At 30.9% G+C, this 20482-nt stretch overlaps 2 protein-coding genes across 6 annotated transcripts in view; one reads left to right on the top strand and one right to left on the bottom strand.

Moving 5' to 3' along the window:
* The window catches only part of LOC143194066 (optomotor-blind protein), a 176561-nt gene that overhangs the window by 145047 nt on the left and 11032 nt on the right, over positions 1-20482 (bottom strand). For 4 of the 5 annotated variants that reach the window (XM_076400629.1, XM_076400630.1, XM_076400631.1 and 1 more), the window contains exons 1-3: positions 9195-9605; positions 7118-7524; positions 6900-7060 (exon numbers count right to left, since the gene is read on the bottom strand). In XM_076400629.1, the coding sequence (XP_076256744.1) occupies positions 6900-7060; positions 7118-7432 (476 nt within the window). In that variant the 5' untranslated portion in view covers positions 7433-7524; positions 9195-9605. Of the gene's footprint in view, positions 1-6899; positions 7061-7117; positions 7525-9194; positions 9781-20482 lie in introns of those variants that run through there. The other variant, XM_076400633.1, reaches the window with a different exon arrangement.
* LOC143194068 (uncharacterized) lies at positions 16845-17839 on the top strand. The gene is made up of 3 exons (XM_076400634.1): positions 16845-16964; positions 17024-17201; positions 17647-17839. Exons 1-3 carry the CDS (start codon positions 16863-16865, stop codon positions 17718-17720), a joined length of 354 nt encoding a protein of 117 aa, XP_076256749.1. The 5' UTR covers positions 16845-16862; the 3' UTR covers positions 17721-17839.

The following is a 20482-nucleotide window of genomic DNA, read 5'->3' as shown; positions in this document are numbered from 1 at the left end:
GGTGAGCCTAAACAACACAAACATAATAATATAATTTAGTAAATAGTAAAGTAATAGTCATAGTAATCAGTTAGTAGTAGTTAAAATAATATTGTAAATAGATTTATAGATTTAGGTTGGTATTAAGCTAAATAGAAAATAGGTGTAGTAAATAGTTATTACAAAAATTATTATGTACATATATTATTGGAAAATGATTTTTTATGTTAAAAATCTAAGTTAACCAAATTATTCTTTAAAATTTAAATTCAAATGTTACCAGCAAGATGGAAAAAGGAAACAGATAATGAAGGACATTATTTAAAGAAAAATAATAATGTAGATACCATTTAATTCACAGTTTGTATGTATGTTCATACATGTTGCATAACTAGATCTGACGTCTGACCGGTGCCAAACATAATTGCTCCGCAACTGTATTACGTTCCCATTCAGAAAATTCGATAAGCTGAAAACCTTTCGCCAAATCCATTAACAACTAAAAGCCTGCGTTTCAGCGGTCTCACATTCACGCTTAGAACAACGATAATGAAAATGAATTGTTGATTGCTCAGCGTCGACATTAAATTCTGGAGAAATGGTCAGTGCGAATCGAACCGTGCCATGAACCGCAAAAGAATTACGATCGGTTCTCAACATGGTCAGTATTAGGAAACGACGCTCACGTCACTGCGAACGGCAGAAACAGTTGAAAAAGAACTGTAATGCATTATCATGTTTCGCTGGGTGTGTTTAATCACTATTGTCATTCAAATTCAATCTGGCGACCGCGTGTACAGTATTGTACCGTCGATATGCGGGTTGGCATGAAATAAAACGAATACGTTTAAGAAAAAACAAATTAATAAAGCTTAATGCTGACAGAATACACGACTTTTAAAACTAAATATACAAAACAAACAAACAACGTTGTTTCTTATTTATATAGATATCTGAATAAATATTGAAGCATTGTATGTTACTAACTGAATAACACTTAATACATAAAAATAAGTACCATATATGTACAGGCGTGTCACTTAATCATAAATTATATCTAATGGCTTTAATAATGCTTGGCAGAGTTTATTAAAATGGTTGTTATAACCCATAAATTATGAATGACCAGTTTGAACAGAAGCAAACACATTACGTTCAAAATGTCTAATTATATTCCAGTGTTACTTTTACCTTGAATCGAAAGAAAAATGCCTCTGAAAACAATTCTTTCTAGAAAATTGCAACAAAAAGAGTTATTTTTGTTCAGAATACTAATATCATACTGAACAATAGATGTAACTCAGAAATATTTAAAGGCTTAAATATAGTATAATCACAAATGCTGTAATGTAGTGTTTTCCCAGAGTGTATTTTTATATACAGAAGAAAATAGGAAAATGATCAACTGATTATAGTCAGCAGGTGAGTCAGCACCGAGTAAAAAATTAGATTTGTTTTGTTCGTAATTTAATTTTGTGTATATGTCACAAAATTATATTATTATTTTTGTATGGTTTAGTAGGAGATAGATTAAATAAGTTTTTCTGTTTATTTTTATTAAGTTATAAAAACGTGCACATGTTATTTTAAACCGTATTTATTGTGTTAAAAATCTAAGTTTAATTATTTTTTACTTTTTGGTGAACTCCTTATTTATTTTTTCAAGTCCGTTCAATTTTTTTTTTGGTAAAAATATTTTATTTTTCTCTTTTTAGTGTTAGATATTTACTCAATAAATTCCGGAGTTACTTTATTAACTATTACAATGGATAGCTCAAGTAAAAGTACAGTTCGTATGTGGACATAGGATTAAAGTAGACTTCAATTTCAACAGAGAAAATTGGGTAAAATAGTAAATGTTCCATGGGAATACATATTTACTTCTTGGTATACCTAAAGATATTTTCAAAGCTTTAAGGAACGTACCCATAACTAAGGGTTTAAAACTAAGATCGTGTCTAACATAATTCAATAGCCAAGCACATACGAGATATTACAAATATGTGATACATGGGACATACAAAAATGTTATTTTTGAGTATACTTCTACTGTCTGCCATGGATGACTTTTAAAATATCTTGAATTGCCATGCTTGAATTACAGTAGCTATTGTAAAAATATAAATTTAAAAATAAATTGCGTATTTAATGCATGTATTGATTTTATAGCTTGGTATTTTTTAAATTATACCCACAAAATATTTTTAAATAAACCGATGATTTTAGACCGAGATTCTCTGATATACGAATTTGCCGCATAAATCAATATTTGGATCCATTTGGTCCTACAGATCCAAATATTGAATATTTCTAGCAAATCTAATATAGATACGTTTATCACACAGCTCTCTAATTAAGTGACACAGTTTGATGTTCCTTTGAAAACCACAAGAAGTGGGTTTCTTCAAAATGCTGGTGTTAAGTACTTCGTATGAGCTTGAAGGCTAAGAGATAGAGCTAGCCATCTAAATCTGAGTGATAACATTGAAGTGTATCGACTAAAACGTTTATTAACATCTGATCTAATGAATGGACATACATAATTTTTAGAGCAATATTTAAAATAAGACATTTTACACAGGCAATCATTCAAAATTATTATAAGAAATATTTATTGCCCGTTTGGCAGATTGTTGAACAACTAGAGTTAATAAAAATATATATAATATGATGGAAAAACTGTCTCAATAATAATATTCACCGCCATTTTTGTCGTTTTAGAAAAAGTACAAGTAGCGGTTAACAAGATCCGAAAATTGAGTAGAGACTGGAAAATACAGCTTGATAGCTCCAAATCTGTCCATGTTAATTTTTCTTTGCGTTGAAGGAATCACAAAAACTTAATATCCAGAACCAGAATCAGCCAATTACCTCGAAATGTATCTCGTTGGTAAGTTAGGCTCATCTTAGGCGAAAAGCAGAGCAGATTAGACTCACAGTCAAGCAACTGTAGTTGTTAGTCGGAAGATACTCTCAACTTCATCTAATTCATAGATATTGGTTAATCAGTCAATCATAAAACCAATTTGGACCTAAGGGGTGCTAATACGAGGTTGCACTAAGATGTCAAACCAACTACTAATCTAACGCACCCGAAACAAAATTCTACGATGTTACGTAGCCAACGAAGCGCTGCACGATGGCCTAGGAATCTAATGGATACACGAAGTGATCTAAGATTTGCCTTGAAACAAGAAATAAGTTTGGTAAATCACAGCAACGTGAAAGCAATACAACTACTGGAAAACACGCAGGAAATCAGAAGATTGAAGCAAATCAAACCACACGGATTTGTTTAGTGTATAAGTGTATTCTTAACTTTAGCTTAAGTAGATTAGTTTAATTTGAGGAATACATACTGATGTATTTATCCCGTACTTGTCTTGCTTGGGTATTAATGCAAATATAACGGAACAGTAGTAATAAATTAATTGGAAATTAAGATTGTACTAAGCGTATCTAATGAAAGATATAATTAATTTAAAAAAAAATGTCGTTTGTTAAACCATTTGTTCTGGTAAATAGAGCATAATCCATCGAAATATTAGCTTTAGTCTTTCAAAGAGCATGAGGATACTTTGGATCCAATTGATACTAATATAAATAGAAGTTTTCGTAATTGTAACAGATGCTGTCAAACTAAATATCATAGATGAATAAAACATCAATGCATCAAGCTAATTCGAAGGATTCTCGCAGATCAAGCACAAACCCGAAAACCCCCAACTTATTTCACCGACTGTACCTCGTGCATATACACGCGTTGGTTTTTTCTTGTGACCGAGACTGTAATATTAAGCATATAGAAAGGGTGGCAATAATTAGCCCTCTTCTGAGCCTAAGTTCCGAACCTTCTCCCCCGTCTTTTCAGCGAGGTTAAACCTTTTTACTACTCCCTCGCCGTGTATTTTTCTATAGCCGACCCCGAGGCGAACCTTTATACCGACCGCTCCTTACCGATTTCTCCTCTTTTGCCCCGACACGGTCCGATCCGGTGGTAGACTGGCGACACGCTGCGATATAAATTCGTTTGAATCATCACCGATTCAGACCCGGAAAAAATAGAAGAAAAAACGCACTTCGTCGTTACATCGGAGGAGAAAATCTTTAAAAGATCACCTCTAGAGGTCCCTGTTCATTCGTAAACGCGCAATATACATACGCGCGTCGCTCTCATCGCGATATACCTGCCGAGCGTCCCCCCCCCCTTTGTATCTGTGCTCCGCCAGCTTCACCAGTTCGGGCACCTTGGGGAAATCTAGCTGGAAAATCGAAAGCGCTCCACGACCAGACGCAATCGTTTACGGGCAAACGCGTTCCTTGAAGTTGGGAGTGTGGAACTGTCGGGGGTGGGGGGAAGATCGCTTTGCTTACGCGAGAGGGGGTCATCAAAGATATGCCTGGCTTGTGTTTCAAGAATAATTTCGGGTGTCTTTGAAGTCGTTGAATTTTGTACGGTCAGATTGGGTCGATCGATGTTGCGATAGAAACTGGCCCAGTTTCATGTGAACGGAAAAACAAAATACGATTGAGAGTTGAAAAAAATAAATATTTTATAAAACCAGAATTCTATTTCTAGACATTTTTAATAAAATTTATTGGATCCAATTTAAGTCCAATCATAAGAATGTTTTTTTTCCAAGATCAAGGAACTTCTTCATTATTAATTAAAATTAATATTATATTTGTTACTACAACAGAGTTTTCTGGAGGTACGACTTTTAAACAATATAAATGATGGTTGAGTCAACAAATTCTATTTTAAAGATGATTTATATACTCTAAAAAAGGAACATAGGAATTGTAATTGCTTAAAGAAATAATCTGATTAATTCTCTTTCTTCTTCTAATTTTCTAATTCACCTTGTTTAGCCATGTATTTTTTCCTAAAATTCAACATATATTAAGTACGTCTCACCCTCCATTGTCAATGTTAATTTTATATTAAAATTATTTATTTTCATCTGACCCTAAACGTTATACGAGTATATAAGTCCATCAATGATCATCATATAAATCGAATAATTTTTCGTTAAAACCATAAACGTTATATATAAGTCCATCACTAGTTCCACTTCAGCATTACTTTAATCTTAATCATCAAAATACTTACAAAAATATTATAAAAAACATAAAAGCACAGTTAAACAAATTTATTTTAATATTTTTTTAATTAAATTCAAAGAATTGTACTAGTACTAGAACTTGACCTAAAATCAAAGAGATTGGTTTGTCAGTTAATTATAGAGCTTATTTGGAATTATTGGGTGCAAATATGGAGTTTATGCTTATGACTGCGAAGTTATCCAAGAATACACTTTAAAACATGAAATAAGTTACTAAATTATAGCAACGTTGGACCAATATGAAAGGATAACACGCAGGAAATCAGAATATGGAAGCAAACCAAACTACACAAATTTGAGAAATACAAACAACAGAACAATAGCAATAAACTCATTTGAAAAAATAAATGTAGTAAAAAATATTTCCAATTCAATGATTTCAAACTTTTTAGTTGGACTTAAACAAATAACCAGTACCTTTGTTACTTTCTTATTACTATATTTTGTATTAGATGCGGTAATTACTGCTGACTCACTTGGTTTTAGTCATAGGCATTTTCCTAATATTCCACTTATGCCATTTAAATCCCATTCCATTATCAGTTTTATAGTTGAGCATTTTGAAAACAGCAAAATTTTATGTTACTAACATCATTTAAAGATAATTCTTTTATTCATAGATGACTTAAAATCGTCAAATAATTTCAAAATTAACAATTTGTGCTGTTTTGTTTATAGAGCATCATCGCATAGCAACAAAAGCTCGGCCCAGCACGTTTATCGTAATCATCTTTTCAATTGAATGATTTCAAACTTTGGTCATTAATCAGTTAAACATAAATAAACAACTACCTCCCAAAACGATTTTCTTCCTAGTATTGAAAACACAAATAAATAGTGGAAACGTTACCGCCAACCCATTCACATAAATTAATATTTACCGTATTAATTTAACCGATTACAGTTGAAAATTACCACCGACTGTAAGCCGACTTCAAACAAATTCGTACGTATGTAGCAAATGACAACTAATCTACATAAATAGTGTTTGATATAAATAAATGGTAGGCCCGGTACACGGTACATACCGCTAATATCGACGTATTTATTTCACCGCTGGATATATATTCATTTGCAACGTATCTCGTGACGACGTAATGGTGTTTTTTTTTCGGTTCTTCTTCTTATTCGCTCTCTTTTTTCTCCATGGTGTGGTTCTCTCGACCATTTACGAAATTACTAGCATCCTTATTATGTTGTCATTGAAATAAAGAGTCTCATTTGGACTGTCTATTTTTTGCAACGTCATTTGTTTTATTTTATAACCGATTGATATAATCAAGTTAGTTCAAAAAAAACCTATGGTCCATAGAAAAAATAATAGCCATATTAGTTGTAAAATTTAAAGTAGTAACTTAATAATGAATTTAAATTAATTGAAAAACTGCTTTCAATCAACTAAATTTAATTTTTTTTTAATTTCAGCTTATAATGTCAGAGAAGAAATAAACAATAAGTATCTGGATATGGTTTTCTCAAGTATGTTAAAAAATCTTAATAGATTCCCGGATATTATATATAGGGATTGAAAAGAGAATTATAGAATTCTAGTTTCAATCATTCAAATTTCTATCTTTTTTTTAAATTTCGGTTTATAGTTTTATAGGGGAAATAAACTATAGATATCTTGATTTGGTTTTCTCAAATATGTTAAAAAATCTTATTAGATTCTTGGATATATTTTCACAAAATATTTTCGAGTACTATCGTCCACTATCTTTATTGGTTCTAAATTAAACACAAAATAACACTTTAATTTTATAGATAAATAAGAAGAAATAGTATCAATCCTACCTTCCGCTTTTGGTGATGACCATTTCAGTGCCCAGCTTGTGAAACTTCTCCCATAAGTCCTTTCCTTCCAGGGTGACTTTGGGATCGTCCACGACACCATCGTCTTCGGGCTGAATTGCTCGTAAGGGCCTCACCATAGCAGAGTGATGATTATGCACAGCCTATAAAGAATAGAAGTTATTTTTTCGGTATAGTGTACCGACGAAGGATATCCTCACCTGAAGAAGTACGTCCTCGGCGGTGGTGTAAGGATGGCCCGGTAAAGCGTGGTGAGGATGAGGTATTTTTGGTATCAAAGTTCCCGGATAACACGAGTGTGGATTAGCGGCCTGAGAGGCCAGCAGCGAGGGAAAAAACGCACCGGCGCCCGGCCCAGTCGGCGAGGTGTTCGAAGAACTGTTGTTATTAGCCGCTGTGAGCAATGATGACACGCTGAAATCGGTTTGGCGTGGCAGCTGGAGGAACGGATGGTAGGCCATCGTTTTCTTCACGGCGTCTGTAGCGGTCGTGTCCAAAGCACTTTCGAAACGCATTGGGACCAACTTGGAGCGGCAGAGCTTGCCCACCGCTTATTTCCAATCATAAAAGATCAGTTCCCTATTGTTAGATTTTGCTGTATTTTACTCTGCAATATAAGGAATAAAGATAAAAACAAAATCCATAGAACCCACAATTTATTATTCAATCCTAACACTATAACTGACTTGAAATTAGATATACTTGCATATATTTTATTTTAAAAAAAAGTTATAAGCTTCCAAATATTATAATGAAATATGCCTAAATATCAATTTTGTTTTTTTCTATAATCAATCTCTTCAAATTTCTTCCTCTTCTCCAAATTTAAAAAATCCGAACTTATAAGTTAAAAACATTTTTAAATTAATCTCTATGTGTTATTTTTTTCGTTCACATGCCACTACAGTGTTTTGTAATAATATATTCATACAGATAAATGTATACAATTTTATGTGGTGAGTTATGTGTAAATTCTATAGAAATATGTGACAATATTGCGTTGATTTTTTCAAGGGTATAGCGATTATGTGTACCAAGCAACCAGTAATTATGCTTTGTTTAAACTTTATTGTTTTGTTTTTTCTTTTCGGTGTATACATGTAGAAAATATTTCTACTTTAACCGAAATAATATAACTAATTTTGAGACAGATATATTTTTAAAACAAAATTCTGTAAATTATATATCTAGTCCTTTTTTATTCTGTTATATCATAGTATACTAGAAAGCGTTGTATTATTATTGGATTCTTCCTTGAGCTGTGATTATATTTTCGTTTTTTACTAATACTCTTTAAATAGTAACAAAAGCATGTTTAAAATAAATGTACTTTTAAAAAGAAAACTTTTTTATAGCTTCAACTTTTATATAATATGAAACTAATATTTTTACATCTCTATTCTTAGATAAAATAATATTTTCTGTAGAAAAATATTAGTTGTTTTTAACAGATTGTACGTATTTTGGACTGTTATAACTGAATATATTCCTCGTCGTATGAGTTCGAAGCGATCCGCCGGATAGTAAGAACATATATGACTAAAATAATTTTTTTCTAACATACACATTTTTAAAGCACATTTTTTCGTCGGGTATTATTCAAAACTAAATGTAACACACAGGTGAGTTGTAGTAAATTGAATAAATAACAGGAATATTAATTAGTTTTAATATAGAATCAGGTGGTTTTGGGCTAGGCCAAATTCTGATTTAATCTTTTAGTCAAATCTCTTAGTTGTTACTAATTAAAAATAGACAATTGATTAATTTGTTGTATTTTTCTGGATGGTAGGTATTAACTAACAAGTATTTTGTTTTTATTTTGTGATGTGTTATATATATATTATTTATTACAGATAGTTGTAAACCCTGTTTTAGATTTTCACCAAGAATATTGTAGTGATAGTAAGATAAAGACGTACATTATTTATATAAAGTAAGTATGGAGAAATGCAAATATAAATTATATTTTATATTAGTCAGTGATTAATCTTTAATATTTTTTTAAAGTTAATCAAGATCAAGATATCAAGGAGATTGTTTATTTTAGTTGTTATGAAGTGAAATTGTGTTTGAAAGTTTTTCTTTGGAGCAGGATGTTATTCTGCATATTTTCTGTAGATATATGTGTAAAAATAACAATTGATTTTACACTTAAGGCCTGATTATGAAGCCAATGGTATGTTTGAGTCGTTGGTTTATAAAAGTGGGTTTTTTGGTGTTTTTACAATGTGTGTCGTGTTATGTGGAGTTTTGAAATCTACGTTAGACACTTACATGGATATGAAAAACACTTTAAAACTTCCTGCTTTGCTTAATTTATAACATAGTCACTGTCACTATTCATATACACTGTCCGTTTTCGTTTTATGGCGAAAAATCTTGAACGATTATCGAAACACAATTTTCCGGAGGTCACTTTTCACAGTTTTTCTCGTTTCCAGCGACGAACGGCGCAGAGAGAATGAGAACAACGACACGGTCTGCAAAAAACCAATCGGAGCCGGATTTGTTTCGTCGCGATACCCCGCATACAACCCGGTCAAATCCAATGTACCAAGACACACCGACCAAAATCGTGTAAAACCTCGCACCTAAACGGCATAAAGGACAACGGACAACTATAGCCCGTTGCCCGCAACACCGACACTTGGCAGCGTTAATGATCTTAACGCTTTCCCATTGGTTAGCGGCCCGACACCGACGCGCCGCAGCCAATCGCCTGGCGACAATTCCCCCACTCTTTTCACACTTTCGGTGGGCCGGAGCGTCGGAGTTAGGCCTCGCGGGGTGTGGCTTGCGACGCCTTCGCGCGTTGTCTCTTTCTGCCGGTGCTGGGGGACATTTTTGGTCTTTTGATGGTCTGAAAGAAAAACAGAAGGGTTAGGGGGGGTTGTTTCTTGCGTCTCTCGGTCCGTAGATCCCGCGAGGGGGTAGGGGCGCGGATAGCGATGGCGGGGGCGCGCGCGGAGGGGAAGTCGTCGGATAGGTGTGCGGTGCCGGTGGCTGTATTCGAGCTTTGAGGTGGTGGTGCGGAAATTTTTGGGAGGTTTGCGTTTTGAGGAGCGAGCTGTTGTGTACTCGGTCGAGATTTATCCGACGGCAATCAGACGCCGGATTAATTCGAATTTATTCGCCGGTTCGGCTTAGATATTTTGATTTCGCCGAATCGTCAGAATAAAATTTAAAAAAACGGTGAGTGAAGACATAATTGCTCATGACTAAATATAAGGATAAAAGAGTGACGTAGATATATTGTCCTACTTATATATTATAAAATTTGTGTTCCTTTAGAAATTCGTTAATACCGATAATTTTTCATGACAATTTTTATTATTTCTTCGATTCTGTCAAAAAGATTATAATAACGCAAATGATGTGAGAAAGTGACTTCGTGATAAATTATAATCGAAGGATAACTTATATGTTTTCACTTCATCGTAGAATAAAAATGTAAAAGATGGTGAGTAAAGGTATAATCGCTCATGAGTAAATACAAAATTAAAAGTATAACGTAGATATATTGACCTTCTTAAATGTTATAAAACTAGTGATTCTTTAGAAATTTATTCAGATAATTTTTCATAGAAATTTATATCATTTCTCATACCAAGAAAGAAAAAAAAAGAGCAAATATGTGCCAAACCAAAACTTTGCGTCATTCTGTTTTTTATATATATATTAATCAACTCCTTTTTTAATGTCATATAAGACTTTAGCTTATAATCTAAGGATAACTTTTATGATTTCACTTCATAGCTAGAATAAAAATGTAAAAGATGGTGAGTAAAGACATAATCGCTCATGAGTAAATACAAAATTAAAAGAACAACGTAGATATATTGACCTACTAAAATGTTATAAAACTCGTGTTCCTTTAGAAATTCCTTCAGATAATTTTTTATAGCAAATTATATAATTTCTTAAATTCTGCCAAAAAAATAATAATAGAGCAAATTATGTACCAAACCAAAACTTTGCGTCACTCTATGTTCCTTTTATATGTATGATTTCGCTTCAGCGCTAGAATAGGAACAAATACAAAACAAATGATGAAATAGGAGATACTCATGCTCGAAAATAAAAATATATGCCATACATGCTTAATATACTTAAGGTAGTATAAATTATTATAACAAAACCAGGAAAAACATGAATAAACAAGAAACAGAATAAATAAAAATATTTTATTTTAGAATAAAAAAATAACATAGATACAAATTGGTTAAACATATTTTTTCTCTTATTTTCTTGGTATAGTTATAACATGTAAATTGTTGTAAATTATATTTATCATCAATTTTCATATATATATTACTGGTAGTATTAAATGTTACTATGCGAATTTTTGCCACATCCGTTTTTTAAACTAAATGCCAAGTAACATTTCTTTCAATGGAATATTTATAAGCATCAATATAGCCGTATAATATTTAACCTTCTTTTTTTGGTGTAGTAAAACCTGTAAAATATTATAAATCGTACTACTAAAACATAGTACGAAATTTAAATACGCGTTTCAGTCATTTTTAGAATGAAATTGCAGTTACCAGTTCTTTTTATTCAATATTTATAAGAATCGCCTATTATATTTTCTTTATGTATTTTAATAATAAAATATACGGTAGATCAAAAATAATAAACAGTTTTTAAGCTTTACCTTTTTATATATTCTGTTTGATAAACAATGAAAAATTATGGTATATAGTGTTTGAGACAAATTAAATAATTAAAATTTAGTTTTGTTTAATTATTTGATGTACGATCTAGTTCTATCCGTTAAAATTTAAGCGTTTATATACCCTACCAAAATATTTGATGGTATATCAATGTTTGGTATTTTTATGTAACATAAAATGCTGTTCATACAGGCTAAATACTACTGCTCAAAATAAGTAGAAATCAAAAGGAATAATGTTCATAGGATGTCCGGTTTTCATGCAGATTTCTAAGGGTTTGTACACTTTTGGCTTTCCGATATATTTTTTCTTTGATGTTAAATTTGTCTTATTTAAACCAGCCTGCCAGTATGTGGAAATATACACAATATATCGATGTTTTTCAACTATAGATTTCTTCAAGTTAATGTTCACACTAGTCGCTTCTATTGAGCCAAAATATTTAAAAAATATGAAAACAAAAAATCTATGGTAACACAAAATCATAATTTTTAAAAAGTTCGTTGGCAGATGTCTGATCTCATAATATGGTGTGTTATTTTAGACTATTTTAACATAACTTAAAATGACATTTTTAATTGTATTTAGGAAACTAATTTCTACACCTGATATTAATCTATTGTAAGAACAAAATATAGGAATATATAGCATTTTTAAATATTCTAATTCATTCTGTCCATAAATTAAACATATTTTGATTTCTATTTTTGGTTTTTGTTGGTTGTATTTACAATTAATTAATTCTTAAAACACAAAATGACTTTAAATACAGCTAGAACTAACATTAAATATACATGATCATTTAAAATAATCAAGAATGTTAATTTAGCTACTTTGACACTTGTATGAAGAAAAAAAACTTATAGGGTGCTAATTTAAAGGAATTTTAAACAAATTTTCTATAAAAACTATTGGAATCAAAATTCCATGTAATCTTCTGTAATACTCTTACGAAATAACATAAATTGATTAATTAAATTTGATATGATCCGACGTTATAAACGAACGGAAATCTAGCTAGACAAGTTAATTTAAATAAATAATAGATAGCAATGTAAATAAGGCGTATTTTTATTGTTTATGTTGAGTATAGTAAGTGAATTATATAATATTGTGTCTATAACACATCAATAAATATATGTATAACTAGTCTAATGATGATAATCAACAATATATGGTGTGCTGTGAAACAATATAATTATTTGTAAGCATTTGTTTATCTAGCATAAAAATCTATCTAGTATAATGTTTGTAAATATTTAACTTCTCACAGTTCTTGTATATATCTGTGTAGCTTTTTATAAATCCAAAGCTTTATTGTGTTTTTCATACTAATTTAAATTCAGTTTTGATTATCTAATAGTTAATCAACTAAATTTTAGGAAATTAAGTAAATATAAAATTTTACGAATTTGGAATTTTGCTGTGTGTGGTCAAGCTTTACCATGTTGCAAAATCATTGTTTCTTTTTGGGTCAAAATCACGTTACATCTGTAGATCAATCGATGGACCGCCATCCATAATGAATTTACTACTTTTAAAATGGCAAAAGTGAGTCTGATAACTCGTTATTGCCGATATAATATCTCTTTCAGTCAGTTTCATTGGAGCTCATAAAAATATATTATTCACACAAAAAATAGTACAAATTGAAAAATAATAACGGAGAATTCATATTAATTTAGGTAATGAAGTAACAGAAATGATATAACCTATACCAGTCTTGTAAAACTACTGTAAGTCCTTTACAGATAACTTATTGTCCTTTTCTAAATATACTCAACTACATAGAAATATATTTTTCATTAATTTGTGTTATTTTGGATAAACTTTAGATTCCAATAGTTAATAAGTCTATGCTACTTTAATTAAATTTATATGATATACACTAATTTACAAAAAAAATATTATATAATAACATAATGAACTATAAGTATATTTTCTTGACAACCAAATGAATCATATAATTTCAAACAGTTTATTTAAAAGTATGTAAGTCTATTGAGCTTTTAAAGTGGAATCATTTAGTCCTGTCAGTTTTAATTTAACCAACCCAATTTATTCAAATTGTCAACGGAAGTTGGACCGTTCCCTACGTTAACTTGGGTGGCAAGACTACTCAGGGCCAAGAAAGAGATAACTGACGCAATGTTATGACCACGGCCAACTGTGACAGTACCGATACTATTCCGGTTTCTCTTAATCTTCCCCAGTGAAGAGATTGTTTCCTAACAACAAAAAACTTGTTCTAATCACTGAACAAAAACATATGGATTATATGGCTGTTATTAGATACACTTGTTTTATTGTTATTTTTTAATTTCCGCGAAGCCAAAGGTCTATCTGCCAAATTGTTTACTTAATAATTTGTTAAACAAAGATATTCGAAATATTTATATTTTTTATTGAGACTGAAATTGTTTATTGATAAGTTTCAGATTTTCATCAGAACTGTATTGTTGTGCAATTTTAATTTTGGTTTGCATTTTTATATATTAGACTTGCACAGTATAATGTAGCTTACGTTTTTACGAAAATTTAATAAATGGAATTGATATAACTTACTAGAAATATTACCAATACAGAATTGTGAAGAAGTCATTTTAATGTATATAAGTATAATTAATTTAACAACTGTGGGCCCTTATTTTTAATTAGTGGAATATACTTACTGGATATAAATGATATAACATTTTTTATGCAAAATAAATTACTAAGTAACTGTTAAATGGTAGTTAAATATTGCTTTGTAAATATTAATTCCACAGGATACCATATTATATGAAAAGGAAAAGCAGTCTTTAAAATATTATCTTTCATTTTATTGGCATCTTCATTAAATATATAATTAAGATCTGTTATACAGCTGTTAAAAGTATCTTTGAAATCCTGATTAATCCTTACGAATTGAAATTTTTCGTATTCTAGTGAAATTAGTTTATTAACATTACGTCATTGATTGATAATCAAGGTTATCAAGGTTTTATCTTAAAAGTTAAATGTTATGTTCATTACAGCTTTTCTATTTTTGTGTAAATTTGCACAGAAGTGAGGACATATCTCATTAATTTTTATTGAGCTTCCTTCAGTATATTTCTTTTTAATCTTTAAGCTGCAAAGTATTAAACTAATTTGTATTGTTTTATAAATTGTGGTGTAGATTACACAAAATTTTGTTGTTTAATTCCATATAGTGCTCAATTTCATAATAAAACGACCTATTCCCCTCAAAACAGTTATTATTATGTATCGATTTCAGTAGATATTACCCGATTAAGTTGAAAATAATAATAATAATATATTGTTAATTGAATATATTTTGGTGGTTTTGTGGCGAATAATTTTTTTAGTAAAGGAGTTACCGGACTATTCTAATATGATGAACATTTTTGAAAAGGTCATTCGTTCAAAAAAAAATGTTCATCGTATTTAGTACATTATACTTTGACCAAAACAGTTGACAATTGTCAGTGATACATCGTATCAAACATGGTAAAGCCAGTTCAAAAATATCTGAAATGCTCAAATGAGAAATACTACTTCACCCGCCGTATTCTCCAATAAAACAGCACCTGTTTCACATTTTTTGATGGGCGATTAACATAGCTTTTCCGAACAAGAATTTCTATATATATTTATTGAAATAATCTTATGCTGCATCTAAAATTCTATATATGAATATCAAGATTGACAATACAGTTAATAATGTTGGTCCAAATTAAATTTCAGGTAATCTATGTAAACTATTTATTAATTAATATAAATTAGAGCACAATATATTGATGCATTAACACTGCCATGTAAAATTGAGCCAATATTTATATACAGATTAGGTATCTAACTTTTATAGTAGTCAACATTAAAAGATTTTACTACAGATAATTTTTTGGACATGAGTCTTAACGATAATATTTCTTAAAATTTTATAGTGTGGTATAATTTCTGGATTATTAGAATGCTATTTTCATTAGACATAATGCGGTTTCACTACTGTAATGTATACCTGCTAACATGACCTCTATTATAATATTGAAAATTATAAAAATTTTAGGTCTATTAAAATATCAGGCCTATACATTAATTTTAAAAGATTTACATCAAATTGTGTTAGCGTGTATTAAATCCCATCGGGTATATTCCCAACCAACTTCTTGTTGAAGTTTCACTTCCAGGCTTCACTTTTCAGTCGTTTCATTAAAGAAATTTTTTTTTTGTTGAAAATGTCTCAATTTGTAACCGAGTAAATCGCATTTGCAGGCAGTTTTACTTTCTTATTTCAAGAGGTCGTCGAATTCAACATGTGAATATTGGTCTCGACATTTTAAAAGTGGCTCTTTTGATACCCAAGACCAAAGATCGTTATGGACAGCTCAAAAAATATGAAGCAGGTGATTTGAAGGCATTACTCAGTGGGGACCGCCTACGACTACATTTGAGTAGTTTGAATCGAGCACTGCGCGAAAACGGTCCTGAGATGAGCGAAGACCCAACAATGCTCATCTTCAGCTTTTTTTTTCTTTTACAAAGTTGACCAAAGAACCAAATGGTTTTTCGCTTCGGGTTCGGGATATGGTTATTTTATGGGCGACAGAGATCCTGTGTTACGACTGGGATTGTCGTAATTTGTTTACTACCGAAGTTTTTGGATGGGTAGGGATTTAATGAAGGTGTTGTCGTGTTCTAAGGTGCCTATGGAGAGCCTTACACTGAGCATGCTTATGAAATTCTTCACAAACGGGATGCTTGATTGTATTGTGGTGTGGTGTGTATTGACGTTCCTCATAAACCATGGGGCATTGAGTAACACGCGCGGAATATGGGAAACATGGCGGATATCAGCTAATAAAATAAATTTTACCGATTTTTCACAAAAAAATCTTAATTTATATGGCTGATATGTAAACCAAATATCAATTTCGTTACCACAAAATAATAATATATAGTCTATTCAAAGTTTTTTAGTAATGCATCATGGATATTTGTGACGTCGAAATATTGCAATGTAGCCGAATTAACTCTGAGTTTTAGTTCAGTTTGGCTTTGACATACAAAAAAATTCGAATCTAAATAAAATAATTGAACAAAAATATTATGAAATATAATCTATTTTAACATAAAATAAAAACTACAGTTAATTTCATAGAATCTTTGAAGAATTTTTAAAATCTGACAGCCGGTCGCCGTCTGGTTGTCAGATGTACGCTGAATTATTCAAAATATTAGTTGTAATTACTACATATTACTTTGTTTGAAAATACGGCAAGCAATGGATATTCAGGGTCACAAATTGATTGCGGCTTTAATAGATTATTTCGAAAAGGAACGAGATAAGAAAGGCCCCATTTTGCTGCTAAATTCCGTTAGAAAGGTAATTATCGATGATATTAAATAATAAGTCCCTACAATTTTATTGAAAATGTTTTTTAGCGGGTTGCTGCCGGGCTAAATATTATTGTGAGTACTGTGAATAACATCACTTACAAAATGAAGAATAATAAGTTAGATTCACCCAAGAAAACCCGTCTACATACAAAGTGGGTGACGAATATTGACCATCTTGATATTGGCTCTATTCGAGACCAAATATACGAAATGTATAAGAACAGTAAGTACACAAACTATTTTATCGATATAAACATAATTTAATAAAATTATTTTAGAGAAAATTGTCTGTCTGAAAAGTATACATAAAAGAATTAGGGATATGAAGCTTTTTGAGGGATGTAAGACATCATTTTATACACTCGTATAGGGCATAGGGTTTAAGAGGTGCAAAGATGACACTCGGAGAGGTTTAATATAACATCCAGACATTACCTTAAAAATAATTAACTTTTTACAGGCATAAAATAAGACCAAGGAAGAAAAACTATTTGAATTTGTGTATTTTGATGAAACTTGGATATTTCAAAATGGTTTATTGTGGCACTCTTGGCAAGACGGTAACAAAAAATGTGCAAAGACAGCAAAAATTGATGAAAAAGATAAAAGATACAATAGCATTCGATTAGGTTTTGTTGATCATTATATTTATTAATAATTAATTGCAGATATATTGCTGATCGAGAAGGATATACCATCAAAAATTGTTTGGACATATGGAAGGAAGCATTGTCAACCATAACTCCTTGGGTTTGGATGGACTCGATTAGACATACAGAGGAAGTAATTAATAAATGGTGGAATTGTGAACATGTTTCAGACAGATTAGAAATTAACGGTTTGGTGATTGAATTTGACAATGAGTGGGAAACTAAAAGTGACTGAAGGAAACTTTCAGGATATGTGATAATGCTGTGCAATGCTAGAAATTCCTGAGACAGTGATGAGAGCGGAAACAACTAAAGGTATGCACATAATTAATTGAATATAACTATAGAAAATGGTATTGTAGGGCGTGAAAGATTTCTGTTAAGATTCAGATATGATTGTAATTGTTCAAAATTAAACATGAGCATTAGGTCACAATGTATGAGGAGACAATGAATACTAACTGTTTTGTAGATATGGTAAATGCATTAGACAGAATTCAGTAATTAATTATATTATGAATGGGTTACACGGATAGTAGAAGAAAAAATAAAATATACAGTGATACCATGATGACTTGACAAGTAAACACATCATTGAAGGAAACAAGAACTAAACGGAAAAAGTAAATATGCTTTCGAATGTAAGTAAAATACGTTTCTCAGATATACAATTGTTCATTAGGTGCATTAGGCCTCAAGGGGGATACCACTACATAGAAAAACGCGCCTAGAAACTCTACCTCATGGATAGCGTGGAGAAGAGTTAAATGTAAATAAAACAAATCTAACCTACAAACTATTATAGCTGTGTCTTAATTGTAGTTTAAAGTTTTTAGATAATATATGTATTAGATTTACTATAATATTCAAATAAAGTATATTTTATAATATTTTTGTTCAATTATTTTGTTTAGATTAGAATTTTTTTGTATGTCAAAGCTAAACTGAGCTAAAACTCAGAGTTAATTCGGCAACATTGCGATATTTCGACGTCACAGATATCCATGATGCATTACTAAAAAACTTCGAATAGACTATATATCAATGTTGACGTATATTGTGATATAATAAATACGTCACCTATTAATTAAGTACCAATAATGAGGCAAAATACCGAAAAAATGCCATGTTATTCCGGCTATCTGATAACTCACAACGTGTCCGATTTATTTAAATTAGAACGCCGAGCAATTATACACACTTTTTTGTGGGTTTTTATTAATTTTTCACATTCCTTTTAATTCGGGCATTCCGCTTAATCCGCGACGGATTTATGGGCCGATATCACGCCATACGAACGGATCTGGATCGTTTCCACCGACGCCACCATCGTTAGGACTTCGCTACTGGGTATTGCCGAGTCGAGAGACGTGTGTTGTTGAGGCGGGTATATTATGTTTAATGGGAGTTTGGCAACAATATTTAATGGGGTCTGTAATAGAAAGCCGTATTCGAGTTTATTACGGTTAAGGAAAACATTATGTTGTCGGTTCTCTCTAACGGTGCTAATTGATACCTCTTTTTTCGTTTCACCACAAAACTGTTTATTGTTAGAATGTCGAGTTTGGTGGCTTTATATGTTGTAAAAAACTTATTTATTGATGCAGCCAATCAACAATTAAATATATGATAAAATACTATTGCTACTTAATCGTATATATATATATATATATATATATATATATATATATATATATATATATATATATATATATATATATATATATATATATATATATATATATATATATATATGTTGGGCGTAGTGATACCAATATTATGTATCAAATGTTATTTTGATGCATTAAAACATTTTATATTCAGAACATACATGAGGGTTGTGTTTTATATATCGGGATTGAGTTTAATTACTTTTCTTATGCAGTAATTGATATTTCTATCGTAAAGTTCTGATACTTCTTTATTGGAACTGTGAACAACTGACATAAATGGGAATATTAATATTCCTTATGAACTAATACTACAAGATCGTAATGCTTATTATCATCTGATTACAATTTGTGTGCTGAAATCCATCAAAGACGATTTTTCTCTTACATTAAAATTTTATAACTTCATAAAAATCGGTAAAACATAGTTTCTTTCAAGATTAAAAATATTTTTATATAGTAAATTGGCGATTTCCTACGAAATACGAACCTACTGTCTAATTCCTGTAAATAAGACCACAAAATACAGCATCATATAATTGATATTTGAAGAATATGTTAAAAATATTAAAGACATTTCGATATTTACTAGGTTTTTAAGTATTTTCGCAGAGCAGAAATAAATATCTCTTCCAAGAAGAAGTATGAATTGTTTTAACAATCGCCTTATTCGCCGAATATCGCCCTATCCAATATGTTGCAGTTCTAACACCTCTTAAAATAGTTTTTTGGAAAACAATTATCATCAAATGAAGAGGTAAATGCTACATTACATGGGTAGTTTGCAGGCATTTTAAAAATTATTGCAATATAGGATCTTAAATATATAGATATATAAAATATTTTATTGATATAGCCTGTAAAGTGCATTCATAGATAGATTGAAGCCGAATGATTTACAACAATTTTGCAACTATAAAACCGTTGTTTCATTTCTGTATATGTCTATCTATTTTACCGATCTGACTATCGTTCTTACCAATAACAGTGTAGGAATATTCGTCCGGTTGGTCGGTCGGAATATGTGGCTGTCGATGCGATTGTTTGTCCGAACACTCACTACTATTTGTGGAAGGAATTCACACAAAAACTGAAAACACTGGTTGCATTAAAACTTTTTATTGCGATATTAAATGATACATTTGGTCGACGAGATATTAGACAGGATATTAGGTTCGGTAAAG

This window comes from Rhynchophorus ferrugineus, unplaced genomic scaffold (genome assembly GCF_030347505.1).
Source record: "Rhynchophorus ferrugineus isolate W39M unplaced genomic scaffold, kcgeb_rfMv2 rfM3, whole genome shotgun sequence".
Lineage (NCBI taxonomy): Eukaryota > Metazoa > Arthropoda > Insecta > Coleoptera > Curculionidae > Rhynchophorus > Rhynchophorus ferrugineus.
This window is presented reverse-complemented; position numbering and strand designations above follow the sequence as displayed.